This window comes from Cyrtonyx montezumae, unplaced genomic scaffold (genome assembly GCF_038088225.1).
Source record: "Cyrtonyx montezumae isolate F1298 unplaced genomic scaffold, pur_monq_1.0 scaffold_3, whole genome shotgun sequence".
Lineage (NCBI taxonomy): Eukaryota > Metazoa > Chordata > Aves > Galliformes > Odontophoridae > Cyrtonyx > Cyrtonyx montezumae.
Window position 1 is genome coordinate 97449827 of NW_027072034.1, and position 19496 is coordinate 97469322.

At 37.4% G+C, this 19496-nt stretch overlaps 1 protein-coding gene across 1 annotated transcript; it reads left to right on the forward strand.

The window, feature by feature from the left end:
- The first annotated feature begins 499 nt into the window (after positions 1–499).
- On the forward strand, positions 500–17673 carry LOC136052407 (solute carrier organic anion transporter family member 1A2-like). The gene is made up of 14 exons (XM_065742519.1): positions 500–603; positions 1729–1870; positions 3800–3932; positions 5301–5407; positions 7870–8016; positions 8300–8398; positions 8892–9125; positions 10538–10702; positions 12322–12517; positions 13186–13351; positions 14066–14250; positions 14773–14837; positions 15914–16031; positions 16920–17673. Exons 1-14 carry the CDS (start codon positions 544–546, stop codon positions 17065–17067), a joined length of 1965 nt encoding a protein of 654 aa, XP_065598591.1. The 5' UTR covers positions 500–543; the 3' UTR covers positions 17068–17673.
- The last annotated feature ends 1823 nt before the right edge of the window (positions 17674–19496 follow it).

A 19496-nucleotide genomic window follows, 5' to 3' on the forward strand; every position in this document is an offset into this window, starting at 1 on the left:
AAAACAGTATCACAGATGGTTACAAACTAGTTCACCTTCAGAAGGTCTCATTTCTGCATTCCTTACTTTCTGGTTGACCCGTGACCAGAGCATGAATGCTTTTTTCACCATTTTTATACAGTTTCATGCATCTGTGTCATCGATCTTGTACTTTTGATTTCCTTCAGGTGTCATCTCACCATGCACTGAGTTCATCACTACCTGCAGTGAGACAATGCTGAAACTATAGTGCTGATAGCATTGAGCATATGATGTGAAATAGCTAGATGTTATGTCAATTCTTTTTTGTCAAATTTTCTCAATTAGAAAATGTTCATGCATATGATGTAGGTTTTCGAATTCAGTGTTGTTAGAATCTGGTTTGCAATTATTTAAGGAAGATGATCAAATATCAGGTATCCTAGGAGAAATGCCTTTCTTTTTGTTTGTTTGTTTGTTTTGCAAAAAAAGGACAACGATGTTTTAATTTTCTTTTGTCTTTTTCAACACTGCAAAGTGATCAGTAGATAGATTCAGACGTCAGGACTGACTCAGAAAGGCAACATGAAAGAAACTCGGAAACCACGTGCAGACGACAAATTCTGCGGCATTTCCAGGCTTCAGGTACAGAAATATTTTATCAGTTTCATATGAACAGAATCACAGTTACTTGCACTTACAGTCATTCACTAGGAGGTAAAATCTAGAATAAATGAATGGAAGTCTGTTTCTTTCCTTATAATTAATGCTTTGAACACTGAGGTCAAGCAAGCTTGTAACCAAACATATTGCTTCTTATGTCCCTGAACTCTGTGATGTGTTAGAGATACACTTGATTGCTCCTTTGAATGTCCACCTCTGAACTTGTGTGATCCCCCTAGTCTGGCATTTGTTTATAAACTTGTGAAATGAGATAACTGTGACATGGAAGTAAAAAACGGCTGTGGATCTAAGTGGATATAACCCCAGATTATTAATGTTGTCAAGAAGCACTATAGAGAGTTATAAAAGATCTTGATTTAAAAGAATTCAAAGCCGAAATACATTACTCATGATTTTTGCTATTGTAGTAATGTATTTAAAAATACTATTAATTTTATTTCATAAATAGTATTTATTAATAACCCTAAAATTTGAAGGATTTGAATACTGCAGCATATATATATATTTTTCCCAAGGTCACTTACTACCAGATCATTGTCAGAAACGACACACTGTTTATTGGCTCATGACCTCTACTGATAATACAGAACAGCTACTCGATCAAGTAATTCTATCAAAGGCAACGATCTTAATTCAGGGAGAAATTTACCAGCCGCTCAGATTAGCAGTGCCAAGATCCTTGCACCCAGCACACGAGGCTTTTTTCCCTCAGGCTGCAGGCTTACCGCAGTCCTGCAGATGGCAATCTTGCAGCAGGGTCCCGCTGGGAAAGGCTGCACTGCGCCTGTTCGGCTGGGCAAGTGGGGCTTAAGGTTTCTGTGGCCAGTCTTGGTGAATGGGAGCAGGTGAAGAACAGTGTTATGTCCTCTTTTTTTTTTTTTTTTTTTGGTTCGGTCAAGCCATAACTCTGTAAACAAAGCTAACTGATGGGATTTGAACTTCTATTTACTTTTTATTCCTCTACAAGTAGATCAGAAAGTATTCAATTGTTTTACCTAGAAGCACATCTCTGTTGTGAAAACAACTATGTAAATTCCTAAATATGTAATTTTGAATTCTTCATATAATCTGCTCTTCCCTTCCTAGTTATTTCTTCTGGCATTGGCGCTTGCATTTATTGGTAAAACGATGACTGGTGCTTACTTGAACAGCATGTACACACAGATAGAGAAGCAATTCAATATTCCAGCATCTTTAGTGGGGATCATTAATGGAAGCTTTGAAATTGGTAATTACTCATTTTAATATTTTTTTCTTTGAAAATATAAAATGTTGGCTGACTGTGTATTAGTGACTCTCATGTCCATCAGCAATCTGTCAGTGGGTGTTTGTGACAGCATGGTGACCAACTCTTTTCTACTGCCTGTGTTAGTACTTACATACTGAGTGTATGGGAAAACAACAGGACAACTTATATGAGGATGCTTAGGACCAGAGGTTGATTCAGCTAACTTACACACTCTTACACTATAACAAAGCAACTAATAATAGACCAAACTTATTTAATAAGCTTTGTAATGAATAAATTAAAAAGCAGAACGATTGCATAGACCCAGTTTAAATGCAAGTTCATATTAAAATTTTTACAGTTCTTTTAATCAGTGACCTCAAAGTTGGTTGGAGTGGATTGTCTCCTTACTCAAACTCAATAGTATTTTAAGTTTTCATACCTGTGCAACTATAAATAAGATTTCTACTGTTAGTGCCCCTCAAATCTGTCAGTGCACTTTACTGCTCAAGGACAGGCTTATGTCTTGCCATTGTCACAGAAGCCAAACAAACAACTTAAGTGTTTCAGACCCAACTCAGTGGAGATCATCAAAGGATGTTTTACAGCTTTAAAAGCAGTCTGAATCTTTATGATCCCTGAATCAACTGAGGAAATGATCTGCACAGGCTCATACACACTGGTGTGTATAAGAGACAAGGCCCTTTTCATCCCTTTTCCCTGTCTCTTATATCTGCATATTCAAGTAGGAGAAACTGTGGCACCGTGCTGCTGCCTGCAAAGCAGTCTGATGGGCCAACTCAGTCTTATGATATAGACTGAATACTCAGAGTATATTCTTGCTTTTATAAGAAGGAGAGTTTAAGAAATAATAAATGGCTGACATTAATGGTGTAAAAATATGATTAATGATGTTAAAAACTTGATGATTTTAAATAGATAATCCTTTCATATGCACTTTATCAAGTTGAGGTGTTCTTATTTCCAAGGATATAAAGTAACTGTGAATCATCATATTAATATTTAAAATGATTAAGGATCTGTGCATGTGCCAGGCATAAAGAATTTATTAGACCTGAGCAAGTATAGACATAAGATCTTATTAAGACTGTGCAAATACACATTTTTAAGTTTCATTTGTGCAACAGGTTCAATGCAGTCTTTCCAGCAATCATGTATTAAAAAGATTGTTTCTTTCAGAACATTATGCTTACCAGTCATAGATATGCTTTTGTTGAGTTGACTGAAATATCACAAAATTAATAGTGGTACACTTAGTAAATTTTTACTGTTGCAGGACTTAATTCATGGTATGAAACTTCAGACTTCTCTTAGTTGCACTATGAAAGTAGAGGAAAAGAGATTCCAGTTTTTTTATCTGATCTGAATTTTAAAATTACACTAGTTACAAAATCTTTTTATTCCTCTCAAACTGTTACTCAATATCAATTTATTATTCCTCTTTTCTTTGTATGTCATCTCGTGTTTATTATTTGCAGTTTAGAAATGCCTGAATATATTTTTCTGATTATATATACACTTTCACACACTTAACTAAATAGAGCATTCCAGGACAGTAACTTTTCAAAACAGGTTTTATTTTGCAGTCCTGGGCCTAATCTCTATGTAAAGTTGTGACAAAGTTCTCTGTGCACGTGTGGTCAAAAACCTCCTCTTCCACCATAATGTCTTTTCCATTCTGCCTCTTATTCTCAAGTTCTTTCCATGTGATGTAAGTCTTTCAGAAGGATAACACAGATAGAAGGGTATTACTGCACCACTTAGCCAGTCCCCTGTCTAGTTACAGGATTTATAAATCAGGAGAAGTAGCATATGTTGAGTTAACAACATGTAATGAAAATTGCTTTTGGACTTCAGAAGGTAAAAGAATGCCTTTGTTTGTACATGCAAACCAGGTTCTTTTTGCAGGTAACCTGCTGCTGATAGCATTTGTGAGTTACTTTGGAGGGAAGTTTCATAGACCCAAAGCAATTGCTTTGGGCTGCACGGTCTTTGCATTTGGCTGCCTTTTGACATCATTCCCTCATTTCCTATTTGGAAGGTGAGTATTTTGGTATTATTTGGGCTCGTAGGACAAGGCTTTGTTAGCAGAGGGAGGGCTGCAGGGTGGCCTCTGTAGGAACATACCTGGAGCTGCCATGTCTCAGGCAGTTTCAGTGGCTCCAAAAGGTACCTGCTGCTGCCAGAGCTGAGCCAGGAATTACTTGTGTCCCTGAAGGAGCAGAGTTAAGGGAAGGAAAAACTGCTGTGCAACAGCAGCTGAGAGAGAGGAGTGAGAAATGGGAGAGAAGCAGCCCTGCAGTCACCAAGGAGGGCAGAAGGCACTCAAGGCATGAAGCAGAAGCTCCCTGCAGCCCAGGGAGGCCCATGGAGGAGCAGGTTGTGCACCTGCAGCCCATGGGCACTAAATGGAGTAGATGTGCCCATGCAATCATGGAGCAGCCCGTAGTGAAGCAGAGGATGAAGCCTGAAGGAGCTGCAGCCCATAGAAAGTCCTGCAGGAGCATCCCTGGGATGGAGCTGCTAACACATGTGGTTAAATCACAACAGCTTCTGTGATCCCTGTGTGCCTTAATATGAAACTCCTTCCACTGAAATGTGATTGCATAATGAGTGAGGAATTGCTGAACATGAGTGTGATAAAACTGCTGCAGAGCAACTTTGATTGTTTTGTTTATGAGATGGCTTCAAAGTCAGCTATCATTCTTGAGGATGGTGGCCCTATGCTGGGCACCTTGCCTTGTCTTGCCTTGCTGTGCCTTGCTTTAATTCTTGTGCTACCACTTGCATGGACTTTCTGAAGATAAATGCAGTCACACTGCCCATCTACATCTGCACTACATACTACAATGTGCTATACAAGATGATTTTTCAGACGCCTTTGAACTGAAGCCTGGATGACAGATCAAACTTGAATGCTGCATTGGCAAGGCCATTACAGACTGTGATGATTTTTAACCCCTTTCTCGCTTTTTTTCTTGGTTTAACAAAGTAACCATTTAGGCTTGTCTTAATTCTTACCAGTGGGATTTGTTTTTGAGAAAAGAAGGCCCTCTATTCTTGTCACACCCAATGTGGTATGGCTCTGACAGCCCTGGTGGCAATGTCTACTTAGGATGTAAATTGGATTAGAATGTAGGGAGAAGATCGAAAAAGATGATATCATCTTCTCCTGAAACATGTGTTATGCAATTATGTCAGAGTCTTGGTGACTGTCTGGATCAAACACTGCCTTGATTTCTTGATTCCTAGTTTCATTTGTTACAAATGCTGAGTTAATTTTTGAGTAGATTTCCTTCTTGCTATAACTGCATGCTCCTCTTTTTAGGTAGCTTCATGAAACATATTTATGAGGTGCTCCTCATGTATTTGTTCTCAGTCTGTACATGTTTTACTTTGATTCAAACAGGTATCATATTGAAAGCAGTGTTTCACCACAGGAAAATACTTCAGTCGTGCCTCTGTGCCATGTTAACCAAAGCTTGTACTCCTCACCTACAGAGGAAACATCACCAGGTATGACTCTTCCTATGTCTACTACTACTTGTCCCTCAATTTTTATAATATTTAAGTAAATAGTTTTTATATTTTTTTCTCCCCAAGGTCCTATTTTTGATCAGTACTTTCTGCAGGCATAAAAACTAGAGCTCAGAAAATTTCCTAGCCTTGTCCTCTCAGCCTGTGACTCAATAGCTGTAGCTCCTTTTCATGATGGGTAAAAGGCACTAGGATCTGTATTTTGTAGTACCACATAAGATGTTAAGAAATGAAAAATAGAGATAGAACAAAGAAAGGAGCTTCCATATCTTTTTAATGAAAAGAGAAAATAGTATAAACTAGGCTGAAACGTACCTGGGAGACTAAAACATGCATGTGCACTAGCAATAGTATATGAACAAAGGTAAATACTGTGAAGTCAAAAGAGACAGAAACAACACGAAATCCTCTCACTAAGGACGGGATTAACTACCTCTAAGGGGAGCTTTTAGTCTGAACTGTCTAGGGTTCTGAGGTAGTTTGTCTAGGGAGACTACAGAAGCCCTGCTAAATTCTCAGAGGAATTTATTCTCTATATGCTTTTCTGGAGCCTTATCAATTTCAGTAAATTAGAAGGTATCTTTCTGAATCCAGCTATCAGTTTGAAAGAAGACAAAGAAGCTAGAAAGTTCAGGAATTTCATTTCATGCGAGGGTAGAACAACACTGCTGTTGCTTTCTTAGAAGCAATCAATGGCACCTCACTGTGAAATCAGGAAGTGTTCTGCATTGTCTTACTTGGTATGGGGTTTCATACAATATTCTTATAGTCCAGTGGTAGTGTATGGCCTTTATGAAACAATTACTTGAATCCTTATAAAAGACTATTCAATTTAATCTTATCCTGGGGAAGCTGGCAGCTGACAGCTTGGACAGGTATACTCTTTGCTGGGTAAAGAACTGGGTGGATGGTGAGGACAAGAGTGTGGTAGTAAATGGTGTTAAATACAGCTGACAGTCAGTCATAAGAGGTGTTCCCCAGGGGTCACTATTGGGGCTGGCTCTGTTTACAATCTTTATTGGTGACCTGGATGAGGGCACTGACTGCAGCCTCAGTGAGTTTGCAAATGACACCAAGTTGGCAGGAAGTGTTGATCTGTCTGAGGGTAGGAAAGCCCTACATAGGGATCTAGGCAGGCTGGATTGATGGGCTGAGGTCAATGGGATGAACTTCAACAAGAACAAGTGCCAGGTCCTGTACTTTGATCCTGTGCAATGCTTGGGGCAGTATGGCTGGAAAGCCTTGTGAAGGAGAAGGATCTGGAGGTACTAATCAGTGCTCAGCTGAACATGACACAGCAGTGTACCCAGGTAGCCAAGACTACAATGACCTGAAAGGAGGTTGTAGTGAGATGGGAGATGGCCTCTTCTCCCATGTAACTAGTGATAACACAAGACGTAATGGCCTTAAGTTGCACCAGGGGAGTCTCTGTTTGAATATTAGAAAAAGCCTTTTCTCAAAAAGAGAGGTCAGGTGCTAGAACACACTATCTGGAGAGTTGGTGCAGTCATTCTTCCTGGAGGTGTTCCAGAAAAGATGTTGCACTGAGGAACATGGTTTACTGGTTAATATTAGTGGCAAATGGATGGTTGGACAAGGTGATCTTAGAGGTCTTATCCAACCTTAATGATTCTACAATTCTATGATTCCAAGGGACATTGTTGAAAGATTGGTCTTTGCTGCATCACTAATTACGGCATAAACTTGAAGAAAGATGAAAAACCTTTCTTTGGGATATTGTAGAAAAATCTGAGAAAGAATACATTCTTACTATTCTTTTTTTTCTGAAGTAAACTGTACATTTAAGAAATACATTCTAGAAATCCATTGGTTTTTTTTAATTTAAAAGTTGAAACAAATTATTTTATTTCCGGTATCAAAAACATGTCCCATATGAGATCTCAGCAACTTGGCCATAGTAAATTGATACATGGAGAAATATGTTATGGACTGGCAAGAAAATCATTTATAAAGTGCTTTTTCATGAAGAAAAGTGTAGATATGAGTATCCGTGTTGCTGTTTAATTTGATATGAATTTGATATTTTTTGAAACAGAAAAGGATGCTGGAAGGACCTTCATCTGTAAGACAAGATAAACTTATCCATACATCACTATTGTTCAGGGATATTTTTCTTTCAGGGAAATGGCAGCTTTGATGAGGGAATTGAGTATAGGAAGAGTCCTAGTTTATGCTGTGATTGGACTGCCAGGTGTTAAGACAAGATATGGCATGGAGACAGAAGGGATTTAAACTCTACTCCAGCAAGTGCAACAGCTATTATTTTTTTTTTCAGGAGTCTTAGCTACTATTTATTTCCATATTTTACAGGACCATTCTACTAATCACAGTTTAAACTGTTAGTCAGTTGTTTGTCTACATCTCTAGAACATATCTGGTAGAATCAAAGCATTAATTCTGGTTTCTTACTCTCTTCACAGAGTGTGAAGAGGAGCCTGGATCCATGCTGTGGATATTTGTGATGTTTGGAAACCTAATACGAGGAATGGGGGAAACTCCCATAGTGCCTTTAGGCATTTCATATTTGGAGGATTTTGCCAAAACAGAGAATTCACCGTTCTATCAGGGTAAACCTATCCTATCACACTAATTCTCCTCCCCTTAACAAATGTGAAAATAAACAAAGTGAAGTAGAGAGAAGAAAGTCATAAATGTCATTGTTTAAATGCAGTAGAATTGAATTCATTTGAAACAATGGTAGTGTAGAACTTGTAATTTAGCTATTTGTTGAAATAAGGTCATTTTTCACTTTAAATGTTTATTCAGTAAAGCTATCCTATGCATCCAATATTATTTCAAGATGCTATGTCTGTGTTTTAATTTTGTATGTTTTCTCCTTTCACATTCTAGGTTGTCTACATACTGCAACAGTAATTGGTCCCTTTCTTGGTTTCTTGTTGGCATCATTCTGTGCAAAACTGTTTGTTGATCTGGAATACGTAGATGCAGGTTAGTATGGCATAGATTAGTATGTAAAATCTTACACTGAATATATAAAATCTTTTATTTAGCTCAGTAGGCATAATAGTTTGTCAACTAGCAATAAAAGATGCTCGTTTTCAAATATGAAGTGTATTCATTTTAATTTGCTGGTGTTTCTTTTAGAATGGAAAAAGTGAATGTAATATTCAATCCAATAAAAACCCTGAGTTCACACATACATGAATAAATCTGCATATAAACTATTATTGCATCATATGGTTTAACATAGGAAAGGGCTAAAATTAATTTAGTACAAATGGTTGTAATGATAAAATTTACTAGATGAATAAGCAGACAAAAAAGACCGGAGAATATTTGTTCTCTTTTATCAGCTTCATTTAAAATTTTAAAAGTGCTTTTAATAAATCATATCAAAGGTGACCAGAAGAACAAAGAATGAAAGCAAAATTACTTGTTAACTAACATGAGATACCATTGCTTTTTTTTGCTTCTTTTTTAGGGGACCTAACCATAACACCTAGTGATGTCCGTTGGGTTGGAGCATGGTGGCTGGGCATTTTGATTTGTGCATTAGTGAATTTTCTCGCAGGATTACCTTTTTGGTTTTTACCCAGATCACTTGTGAAGGAAGGGGAAACTAGTGAATCTGAGGAGACATGTAAAAAGAGAGGAGTACTATTGGAAGAAAATGAACAAAAGGAAGCCAAACAGAGCATGTATGAAATTGCTAAAGGCAAGTTATACCATACTTTATTTTTGTCTTAGTTTTGTCCTTAAGGTGTGAAAAATACGCATTTTTTTAATACATATAGCTCCAACATATGCATTGTGTGCTATGATTTTCTACTCTCTGTAGTACAAAGACTTTCAACAGTCATTTACAACATCTTCACAGAGGCAGAAGGATTCATAGATTCAGGATCTGAATTCAACTCTTTCTCCTTCCTGTATTTCAGATGTATATAGATCTGTAGCTTTTCTTCCTGACAGAATTAGAGCACTGAAATCTGCTTAAGAATACTACACCTAGGTGAGCTTTGGATCAGTTGCTCATAATAGATGCTTGTACCTCACTGACATTCACTGGGTAGGAAAACAGGAAAGCAGCACGAGGCTTATACATTTCTTGAGTCCAACTTAAAGCCACAAAGGGAGTAGACAGGTGCATAAGTGTCTCATGAACATTTAATGACCGTTAAACAGAAATCTATTTGATTTACCTTATTTTTTTCATGTTACTGCAGCAATGTTCACATCTGTGGTTTTTCAGATCTATAAACCTGGGAAACCATATACCTGCAGGAAGCTGTTTTTAAAAATTTTATATTTTTTGTGTTAGTTGAAAATATAAGTGCATAGATGACCTATAATCATTGTTTTGAGGAGGTTCATGTTTTTCTGTCGTTTCCTGACATTAGCTCAGCACATTAGTTAATAGAGAACATTAGAAAAAGAGAATTTTTGTTTGTTTGTTTTTGTTTTCTGGTTTAGATAATAGGCATTACACCAAGAAAAATACATTACTCAGAGAAAGTATAAATTAGTTTATTAGCGTTTTACTTGGCTGAAGACTGGGAAATGCAGACTTTGAGCTTATGATGGGAATAACTGCAGTCACTTCCCTTTTCAGACCTTTTCTGCCACATCGCTAACAGTTGTAATAACCAAAGTTAGTCACGTGTCTGTCACGTGTCATAGGTGCCTGGTGTGCTTGCACCCCTCCTTCTTTGTACTCCCTTTGCCTGGCAGGAGCAAAAAAGGGATTTCAATAAATACTTTAGGGCATGAGCAGAGATAAGTAGTAGTAAAGCTAGTGGAGTAGCTGCTACTGTGTCTATAAGTGCAAAATTCAGACACTAAAAAGCTAAAAGTCTCCTGAAACTTTCATGATAAAATTTTACTGTGATTTTAATAAGCAGTAGCCTTGCTCGGGAAAATGTGTGTGAGGTTATATCTGTGTAGATGAAACGAGTCAGGGAAGCCTGGACTAACCAATAAATATTTGAGCTGTGGTGTCTGGTGAAGCACAAGAATTATCATGTTCCAGTTAAGAACCACATTCCCCTCTTCCCCTTAGCAACACTTAACAACAGATAATTCATTTCATAAAGCATCACACTAACTCATTACATTATTTCATTCCAGATTTCATCCCATTCCTCAAGGCTTTGCTTCGCAACCCAGTTTATATGTTATTTATACTTATAACTATACTACAGTTTAGCGCCTTCATTGGCATGATGTCCTTCATGCCTAAATATTTGGAACAGCAATTTGGAAAATCTGCTTCAGATGCCATCTTTTTAATTGGTAAATTTGCTTCATTCTATTCTACCTCATCTCTGTTAAAACTCTCTGTATTTATGTGCATATATATACATATTATGTGTATTCACACATATGTATATTATGGGAAAATGCTTTTATAAATGACAGATTACACACTATGAAACATTTCTAAATACCCATGCATGTTCTGTGGAGAATCTCCTAATTTTCTGTCAAGAATTAAATAATTTCTTTCCTATCTGTTGAATTGTGCCAGAAATTCCAGCTGACATAAAACTTAAACCACCGATTTCAGAGTGGTTATTTTAATTTACACTACGAATATGTGAGGCACCAATGCTTATATCGACTTTATTTAAAAATAATACTTCAAAGTAGAGGGTGTATCTCATGTTTACGGTAATGTCACTGTTAACACTTTTAAGACATATATGGACTGAATGGATGTACAGCTAAAATTGCCAGTGATCTTCAAAGCTTTTCATCATCTCCCCTCTTCTGATGTTCTTGAGCCTTCTGGAACCAACAGATCCTCTTTCGCATGCAAAACACAATGGAAAGAAAGCACTGACCAAATACCTGTCTTTGTATGGCTCTTTATGAGTTTGTCTTTATGAGCAGGGACAAGAAAGTGGTAGACATGTGGAAACAGTAATGGCAAGTAATTGTGGCACAAAGCTCTGAAAGAATCAGAGCCTTCTTATAGCTCCTCTTTTTCAGTTCTTAAATTCTCAGTGTTCTCCTGTTTAACTGTTCTGGCTTAATTGGATTAGAATTTATTGAATCATCATATAAGGAAAATCTCAACATACATCTAGCCATACTTCTGTTCCCTAACTCAGTGCTTATCTTCCACAGCAGCCACATGATATCTTCAATCCCTGAAACACAGAATGTCCCAAACTTTGAGTATTGCTATAATTCTCTGTTATAGTATTTTGAAATTGTTCATTCAAAGGCATGTAAATATGATCCTTTTTCTTTCACTGATGTAACACTTTTGGATTATTATTTTTTTTCCAGGCAAGATGCTTTCTGTACCTAAGTACATAGTACTTGGAGAGAATCCCCTCTCACATTCAATAGTCTTCCCCTTTCTTCACACCCTCCTTAGCCACTGACAATCAAGGATTGTTACAGAACCAACATTGCCTTGAGCAATGCCAACAAAACCATATGGTAATGGTGTAAAACTAGTTCCTGAAAGTTCTTCAGTCACTACTTTCATCATTAAAGTATCTAACAGCTGAGAAGTGTGAGAGCATATTTAGTAATCTCATACAAAAATTTAATGCATGTTCCTTCTTTCCATGATGCTCAGCATGCTCCAAGATCCACTCCCACTGAGTTTCTCTCTCAGATAGGGAGGCTGTACTGAAATGTGTGTTGGAATTACATTGCAGATAGCAATTTTCCATTGAAACATTTCAGTCCTACCCTCCAGCTTTCCTAGCAGTTCACAGCTGCTGTTGACTTCAATAGATGTTTTGGGTGCAAGAGGACTAGTAGAGCACCATTTCTGACTTTAGTTAAACTACTCAGTGAGGAGCTATATGAGCCATTGCCATAGTCATCCCTTACAAGTAGCCTTGATGCTCTCCTTCTTTATTTTAACATGAATGTTTTACTTTTTTAAATAGGTGTTTACAATATACCAATAATATGCCTTGGATACTTTTTTGGAGGCTTATTCATGAAGAAATTCAAGATAAATACCTACCAAGCTGCACATATAGCATTTTGGGTAACTTTTCTGGATTACCTTCTATACTTTATTGCCTTTTGGACTATCTGTGACACTTCACCAGTTGCTGGCCTAACAGTTACCTATGAAGGGTATGTTCTTTAAGGTGCAACCTGGACTTTTCTTGCCAAGAATCAGCCAGGGACTCCACAGTTTTGAGAAACAGAGCTAGGTACATTCTAGTTTCCAGTCTCACACAGCTGCAAATTCAAATTAATTCTTTGACTAATTTCATTATACATTCAAGCCAAGTAACACCAGGTAAAAGCAAGATGTTTGTCAAATCAAATATACATCAATGCAATTTCAGAATTACAGAGGGAAACAAAGTCTTTATTTAACTTAGCTAGACTTCTATCAAATTATCAAAGAGTATCTTATCTGCAGTATTTTGATTTAAAGCCTGCTATAAATCATTATGGGTGAGTCATGTGTCTGGAAAATGCACGTGCGCTTTTATTTAATACTTAGAGACAGTCAAGAACATACATGCCACAGATGAGGAAAAAATATGTAGGTTATTCATACCTACCTATTAATAAGTAGCATAACATAATATAATGTAACATGATATACCGTGAATAATATAACATCCAATGCAAAGATAGAAAGGTATAACCCTGCATTCAGAGTGCAGGAGTATGTAGGATTGTGTATCTTGGATCAACCCTTAAGCTAGAATAGAATAATAAGCACTTCAAAGGGTTACTATAATTATTTCATTACTAAAATATTTTCTTGTCTTCTAAATGTATTTCAGAATAGATCAACTGTCATATTCAGAAAATACTCTACTTGCTGACTGCAACAGAGATTGTGATTGCACACTTAAAGTATGGGACCCAGTTTGTGCAAACAATGGAATCACTTATGTGTCATCTTGTCTGGCTGGGTGTAAGGCCTCAACAGGAACTGGAATAAGTGTGGTAAAACATCAATTCTATTGTGCTGTAGCTATGAAACACAGTGGGTGAGAAATAGCCATATGAATATAGGGAGATGTACGTTTACTTGGATTTGTAGAGTAATAATAAGTAGAGTTGGATTAATGCATTGGATAGGATCAGAAATTCCAAATAGATTATGAAATTTATATTAAACGTTAATTAAAGAATATAATGAAGGAGACTCCTTTTCTTACAATTGAAGGGATCTTAAAATACTGTTAGAAATTAGTTTCAGAGTATGGCAAATTGGAATCCTGAGTGCACAGGAACATTTCATTCGAAGTGGAAGTCTATAGTATGGATTTAATCCTCTCTTTTCCCCTATGAATTAAACAACAACAAAAAAAAAGTGAAGTATCCGTTATGAATCACTTATGAGAATCAGATATAATGGCAGTGGAAGAACCATGTAATCAAGCAGTGCTGAAAACACAATAGCTCATGTGATCATGGCCTTCTTGAGGAAATGTGGTGCTAGCTATATAAAAGCAATGTAGCTCCCTCCCTGTCTCTAACTCCACACACCAGAGGTTGGACCTCTATCTGGCAGACTGACTGAGAGGCCACAGCCCAGTGCTGCATGTGACAAAATACTCAGGAGCAGGAAGAGTGAGCTGGGTGCCAAATGTGTGAATGCAATTCTCAATGTGTGAATTTTGACAAGTCTGTGATATTAAAACACTCTTTTGGCAGGTATTTGAAAATTGCACCTGTGTTGCAGCCTCTGAGTTTTCATTTCAAAATGCCTCTGCAGTTCTGGGCCAATGTGACAAAGGAGGAAACTGTGACAAGATGCTTCATTATTTTTTAATACTGCAATTAGTTGGCAGCTTCATTTTTTCCTTATCAGCAATGCCAGGATACATGGTCTTAATAAGGTACAGTATAAAGTCCTTACCTTAGAAAAGATACAAGACTTTTTAATCTTAGTCAGATGCCTCCAGGAAACAAAAGTTTTTGGTTGGTGCACGGAGGGAGGAAGAAAGGAGAGCTACTATGTCATTTCTGTGCTTTATTACAAATTAATATTGTGCTAAATACGGTCAGTTTTAAATTGATGTTACTTTTGGCTGTACCCTGAATGAATGTAGGGGTGTATGATACCAGTTTCATTACTGATGATGTCAACATGATGTTGATTAAGCCACTATACCATCTTGGATTTCACAATGGCCTCCAGCTCGGAGGATGATACTGGAAAAATAGCTTTTCCTTTTGTGATTTGACAGTCCTAGTTATGGAATGTCATCCAATGAGGATAATGAACTCTTTCAAACTGTCCTCTAATAAGAATAGTTTGGACCTAATGTGATTGAGGTTTTGATTGAAGAAAAAAAAAAGAAAGTATTTAATTTTTTAAGGTCACCTCTGTTGATCTATAAAATGTAATTACAATACAGGTCTTTAAAGCCTGAAGAAAAATCATTTGGAGTCGGTATCCATGAACTAGCTGCAAGAGTACTTGGTAAGAAAAGCTGTAACACTTCAGAAGCATAGTTAGGTCTGCATCAGCTATATGGATCACACCAGGGCCCATAAAAGCGTGACACAGGAGTATACTTCTGTATAGTGCCTTTGAACAGGAAAAGTTTTTTCATTTTTATGGATCTAGGCTACACTGGAAATGAGAACAGTCATTTATGTAGATAGTTCCAGAAGTAATGCCTCCTATTTATTTCCATGAAAACTACAACAGATCCAAACACAATAATGCTGTTTGATAGAGCGAATTCTCAAATACAAAACACTGTTGTTGAACATACCATTAACTATGCATTTTCACCAGTGATGAACAAGAGCCTGCATGCCAGGCTTGTTAACACTTGTATGGCCATTTGTAACATGGCTTGTCTTTCACATTGCTGTTATCACTGCTGAAATGTACCAGCCTCCACCTCACTGTGCTCACATCGATTTGTTCTCTATGAACGTTCAGCAGGAGTCAATGAATGTCAATGGGTGTTATTTTTTCCACACGGAAGAATTCAATGACATGTGGTTGCTTCATGCACTTCCATGTCAGGTGCCATTTTGTCAGACTGTCTCTCTGCTGCCATCTGTCATACAGCAATAAAATTGGTGGGAAAATTGGTGGGAATGTTCAGCCTCTACTGCTGTATCACCAGCATCCACCTCTAGCATCACAGGCCAACAGAATAAAACAGGAGGAATCCTTTTCAGAGCAGCTTTCATATATTGGGGAATAGGCTGACTAGATCTGGCACTCATCTGCTCTTGCCAAGTGTTCACTGAACACAACAGTAATGGTCACTGATGAAAGAAAATGTTGGGTTTTGTTGTTAGTCACAGTCCATATTTTAATGAATATATTGATAAATGTGCAACAGGAAATAAAATCTTTTGTTCAAGATAGGTGAATAAGGAAGAAAAGGGAACATAAGAAATATAGAAAATATGGTTCATGTTGAAAAAGAACAGGGAAAGATGGAGTAGATGAGAAATAGTATAGGTTCTTCAGTGTATTTCCTAATCAGAAAAAAAAAATGCTGTTCACTAAAACACTGTTAATATCATTTTTAGGTGGAATTCCATCTCCCATTTTTTTTGGAGCTTTGATAGATACCACGTGCTTGAAATGGGGTACTAAGTCTTGTGGTGGAGAAGGAGCATGTCGGCTGTATGACATTGCCAAATACAGGTATATTTTCTACTTTATACTCATTTCTCCTCCTTGCTGTATTATGAAATGCATATAGGTGCGATTGTGTGCTCTCCTTCTTTTTCAAGTAGAAAAACAATTCCTGTGCTAGAAATTTGACAAAACACACTTCTCTGGCGTTGGCTTCATTTGTTGAGTGTAACCTTTGTCACAGATGCTGGAACATCCTTTGACCAGGAATTCTTTGGTACCATAATTACATTCACTCACAATCTTTGAGGAGAACAGACCAAAAATTCTAAACTGATAAAAAGACCTAAAAGCAGTAAGCTCTTGTGGGAAAAAAATGTCAGATGCTTATTTGCTCTTTATATAGTATATTTGAAAAGAAAATGATTGAAATAGTACTTGAATTCACTTCCATGGGAAATTTAGATGTTATATAGTTACACAAATTGGAATTTGAGCCAAACTACTTCGTTTCATACCTTTTTTAGTACTTTGGGAAGTACTGCAGGAATTGTTGAACTAATGGCCTCAGACTGATTCCATAAAATACTGTGTAGAGGTTGGTTTTCGAAGAAGAAGGCTAATACATGACTACCTGGAAGTTTTACTCTGATGGTCTGAGCTGCCCTTTTCAGGTCTCCTCCTCTTTTCCCCTACAGAGAAAGCTGTAAGGAACCAAAGTGGCTGACTTATCTGGTTAAATTAGTTGCCTGAAATTGAGTGATGTAAATAGCCACTTCATTGCCACTGATATATTATTTTTTCTAGTATTGAAAAGTATCTCATTTTCCTTGAGATCAAGGATCAGGGCACCAGCTTTAGAGCATCTGGGCAATTATCACAATGAATGTATGCTGACCAATTTTTTTTTTGTTTTCATGAATACTCATATTTTACAAAGTGCATCTTTTATTTCAGGTGGATCTACCTTGGCCTGCCAGCTTTATTACGTGGAGTGTCCTTTATCCCAGGTTTAATAACTCTCTTTATTTTAAAGAAAAAACTTACATCTGAAAGGAATGTCTCATTAAATGCACCAGTAGAATTGCAGGATAAAGGACAGTAAGCACTGAAACAGCATCTCAAAGCTGGATGTATTGTGAAAAACCTCACAGTGTATATTTTGGACATATCTTTGTGAAAGACTTCTTATTTTAATTAAGCTGGACAGAGATTAATAGATTTTTACAAAGTTGCATCCTAAGTATATTCTCGTATTATTATCAATTCTTAAACAGTAGTTACAGGAAAAATGTGTTTGCTGCAAAGGTACAAGGAGTTGAAATATGAAAACTTAGGAAATGCCAGGTTTGAGTCATTTAAGCAAAGCAAAAGCATACAGTTTCAATCCTGGTTTCACTGAAGGTAGTGAGAGTTTTGCAACTGCACTCCAGTGATGCTAGATTTTGTTCTGGAATTCTTCAATGGCTTCTGCCACAGCCTTTCTCACTGACTGTAGACAAGATGCGAAGCTTTTTTGGGCCTGAGTTTTTCATGAACTTCTGTTGTCAGACTTTTCAAGCAAGGATTGTGTGGTATTCTACACAGTGTAGGTGGTCAATATACTGGGAACTTAGTTTATGACATGTGCTGCAGTAGTAACAACAAATACAAATAAAAAAGTTAATTTAAAAAATGCTGTACTGTGGTGATATTTTAAGGTTTGTATAGAGCACAGACAAGTAAAAGTTATCAGGATTTGTTACTTCAGTTGCATTCAATTCAGAAGATAACTTGTACACAGACAGTAATAAGTATTGAAAGTATTGAAAGTATTTTGCCCATCACATAGATGTCTGCTAAGTCATATACCTTATCATGTCTAGTCAAATGATTATTTGAATGAAACAAAGCAATAGTTATCCTTGTATTTGTTCAACTTTTATTTCTGTCAGATGAGATGCTATAATGAATGTAGCACGCATTTGGTGTTCAGCATCAGCAAGCCATTGCCCGGAGATATCTTAAATATCTCAATAGAAAACCCATACAGAAAACCTTTCTGCAGGGCATATGTCACACTAGGTGTGTATTTGGTTGAGTACAGTGCATATGTGTTGAGTTGAATGTTTGGTCCAGTGCAGAGGACCTCAGGTCTGTCTGCAGATGACAAAGAAAGAACTTCTTAAGCCATTTGATTACAGCTGTTGGAAGACCAAAAACCAAAGCAAGCAAACAAGCAACCAAAAACAACAGAAAAAATCCCAGCCCTGATTATTATTCCCTACTGCATAGGGCATGAAGGGAGTTTCTTGATCTGTACTCTGTACTATAGACCAATTGGTCTATACCATACAATAAAACTCTGGTAGTTACAAATGTTTCCTGTCTCTTTAGTTTCTGTGACCTGATTTCACTGCCATTTTGTCCATTTGGGACCTTCTGAAGCCACAGAATAGCAGAAAGTGCATTTTCTCAAAGTAGTTATGCTAGGTTATATTCTGTCTTGCCTTGGGGTATCTTATTAACACCACACACACACACACACACACACACACACACACACACACACACACACACATATATATATCTTGAAAGGAATTTCAAGCATCAAGTCCAATTGCACTTCAGGGCTAGTATGATCTGAATACCTCTTGAATATTGAGAGGCATGGGGTACCAACTACCTCTCTGGGAAGCGTGTTCCAGTGTTTGCCCTCACAGTAAAGAACATTTTCCCTTATGTGCAGTCTCACCCTCTTGCAGGGCAGCTTTGTGCTGATCCTCCCTCTATGTCACCTCCTCAGGGAACTGCAGAGAGCAATGAGGTTTCTCTCAGTTCTCTGGACTGGACAACACCAACAGAGTAATGTAAGGAAGGAAAATGTAATGGAAAAGGAAAATGTGATGCAGTTTGTGACAGAGCAGAGCAGAGAGCGCAGCCTAGGTCTTTCAGAGGCCTCATGAGTGTTTGAAGCACAGCTGATTTTAATCGTTGCTCTTGCTGCTCTGGGGAATTTACTGAAAGCCATAATTCAACTCATATTGGATATTATAGTCCTTCAAATCTGCAGTTAAAAGTATTTTTCAGGTATTGGCCTGCCAAGGTAACCTGGGAAACTGGAAAGATACAGTGCACTGAGGTTTCACAGCTGTAGCAAACAAAAGGTCCTTGTTAGGTAGACAAATCTGTGCCATTGAAATGGACTGCTGCCAAAGTCAGGCCTAGTTAACTCATTGCACTTTGAAATGGAAGGAAGCAGATAAGAAAGTCTCCAGTTTAGTTTTTTAGTTCATTCATCTATTTTCCTTTTAATTGTTCCGCTTCATTTGCCTGAGAATGTGGCAGTATTACAGGCCACCTTCCCCAGGTGCTTTGAGATCATTAGCCTGCTATTCTATCTGTTTGTCAGCTCAGTAGGTGCTGGCTGAGTGATGACATGGCAGAAAGGTTTCTTGGCATAAGTGAAAGGTGGGAGCATGGTGCCTGGTATAATAAATATTCCTAGGATATAATTAGGAGGTAAGAAAAATATTTCTGGAGCTATTCCTTCAA

Bases quoted from the DNA above. Each gene is read 5' to 3' on its own strand.
- LOC136052407 (XM_065742519.1), top strand. From the start codon at position 544: ATGAAAGAAACTCGGAAACCACGTGCAGACGACAAATTCTGCGGCATT. The intron at 3,933-5,300 runs GTGAGTATTTTG...TGATTCAAACAG, and splicing joins CCTCATTTCCTATTTGGAAG to GTATCATATTGAAAGCAGTG. The intron at 10,703-12,321 runs GTAAATTTGCTT...TTTTTTAAATAG, and splicing joins AGATGCCATCTTTTTAATTG to GTGTTTACAATATACCAATA.